Source organism: Austrofundulus limnaeus, unplaced genomic scaffold, assembly GCF_001266775.1.
Source record: "Austrofundulus limnaeus strain Quisiro unplaced genomic scaffold, Austrofundulus_limnaeus-1.0 Scaffold652, whole genome shotgun sequence".
Taxonomy (NCBI): domain Eukaryota; kingdom Metazoa; phylum Chordata; class Actinopteri; order Cyprinodontiformes; family Rivulidae; genus Austrofundulus; species Austrofundulus limnaeus.
In genome coordinates, this window is record NW_013953054.1 from 6,644 (window position 1) to 8,656 (window position 2,013).

At 42.9% G+C, this 2,013-nt stretch overlaps 1 protein-coding gene across 1 annotated transcript in view; it reads left to right on the forward strand.

The window, feature by feature from the left end:
• Window positions 1–549: 549 nt before the first annotated feature.
• cyb561a3a (cytochrome b561 family, member A3a) overlaps window positions 550–2,013 on the forward strand; it is a gene marked incomplete at its 5' end in the record, with an annotated part of 6,313 nt that continues 4,849 nt past the window's right edge. Inside the window, 1 exon segment of the mRNA XM_014027481.1 lies at window positions 550–754. Within this exon segment, the coding sequence (XP_013882935.1) occupies window positions 550–754 (205 nt within the window).

A 2,013-nucleotide genomic window follows, 5' to 3' on the forward strand; every position in this document is an offset into this window, starting at 1 on the left:
TGTGTGTGTGTGTGTGTGTGTGTGTGTGTGTGTGTGGTCACATGATGCAGTGCAGTTCCTCCTACATGTGGGGACTTCAGGTTTGTGTAGTTGTGTGGTGCCATCAGTGACTGGAGCTGTGGACCAGGTAGGATTAGTTCTTCCTGTGTGCTCTCTGGGGGTTCTGGGAGACGTCTGGTGGATTTTAGGTCAGTTAGTATTTATTCTGACTAACACTCATGCTTTGCTCCTTGTAATCATGACAACCTGTAGAGTGTGAGGAAGAAGGTGTTCCTCACTGACATGGAGAATATTTCATTACATAATTGTAGTTTTGGCTCTGATCGTGTGCAGCACTATCACAGCCTCTCAGGAAGCAGAGGATGGATTGTGTAGAAACTCAGTAATTATTGGCAGAAGAAGGTTTCTGCTACAGATAATCTGCATGAGCTGACACAGACTGGCTGTAATCCAGCTGGGGGTGAKAGGCGTTCCTTCAAAAGATGCTGGGCTKGAAATATTTCTCTTTTCCTTTCAGACCGTTGTTGACTGGGTTGTTTTTGGSTTAAGCTCACAGAACTGTCCAGGATGAGTTCCATGCTGACCTTCTACCTGTTCTACCTGCTGAGCCTGATCCTGGGCCTGGCCTGTGTGGGGTGTGTGTGCGTGTGGAACAGCCGGTGGCGTGGCGGCTTCGACTGGGACGGCTCGGCCCTGGAGTTCAACTGGCATCCGGTCCTGATGGTGACGGGGCTGGTGGTGCTGTATGGCTACGGTGGGTTAACTTTTTTTCTGATTTCTTTCAGTTTCTCGCTTCAGTTCCTCTTTCTGACACGTCAGGTGCGTCGGTGGAAGGACTGAAAATAGGTTGCTGTGTCAGAAACATGTGAGCTGTTGTAAAACTTTAATAAGACTTTCACGAGTCAAACTCTGTCACTCATCCACTGAGGGACAGACTTTACTGGACAGATCGTTTGATGACTCATTGTTGGACTTCCTGCTTTTGTTTAGGTGAACGATGTCATTCAGTAGAAGTAGGAACTTTGTCATCAGTTCTTCTCCTGTGGACCTTAGACTATGAATAATCTGTTCATAATCTGTCTTCTAGCATTTACCTTTAACATGCTTTCTTTCTGATCACCTGGGACAACTGTCTCCTTCACTTCCTGTGSTCCATGTTCACTGTGGTACACACCATGTCACCAAACAGTACTGTGACTACCTGTCAGCCTTTAAACAGGCAGACTGACTGATTACAAGCTTGATGACACCTGTGATGCTGATTACAGGACTCACTTTAGTTTAAAGTGKCTCTATGATCAAGTTTGTTTCAATCTTTTCTAGAGCTGCCATCATTTTTATCCTGACATGTTTCACTAGTTTGATTTTTTTAAACAATTCTGATGAACCACTATTCAAAAGTGTGTGATTTTAACAGGTTAACTTTTAGTGTTTTTTTTATTATTTATTCTTACTTTTGTCAGGTTTAAGTTATTTCAGTGACCACTGTGTGTTTTTCAGTCATTAACAGAGTTACAGTTGTGTTCACAGGTTTACAGTATGTCGTTGTGTGCACCTTATCAACCTGAGGAATCACAGGTGAGCTGTTCTGAATGAAACAGCTGAGCTGACACTTTTCTGCTCAACCTCAAAGAAAGTGTCTCTTAGACAAATCCCACACATTTTATTCTCCTCAGCTGTGTGTGTGCATGTCTTTATATCTACAAGTATAAAAACTGTACAGTTTCCAGTAGACTGAGGTTGTTTGGATCATTTTCAGGTGTGTTTTATGTTCTGTTGTCTGAGGTTAGATGTGGTTTAAAACATTAAAGCTCAAACTAAAAACAACATGTTCAGACGCTCCAGAAAATAGAACAGAGTCATATTTCTGTGGATTCTACAGAGCCTGTCCGGTGACATGGAATAAAAAATAATTTCACTTGGTCACGAGATAATAAATCGTGCCCAGCGTTCAGGAACACAGCAAAAATCTGTTTCTCAACACACAACCAGGGCGTTTATTATCATTAGGCC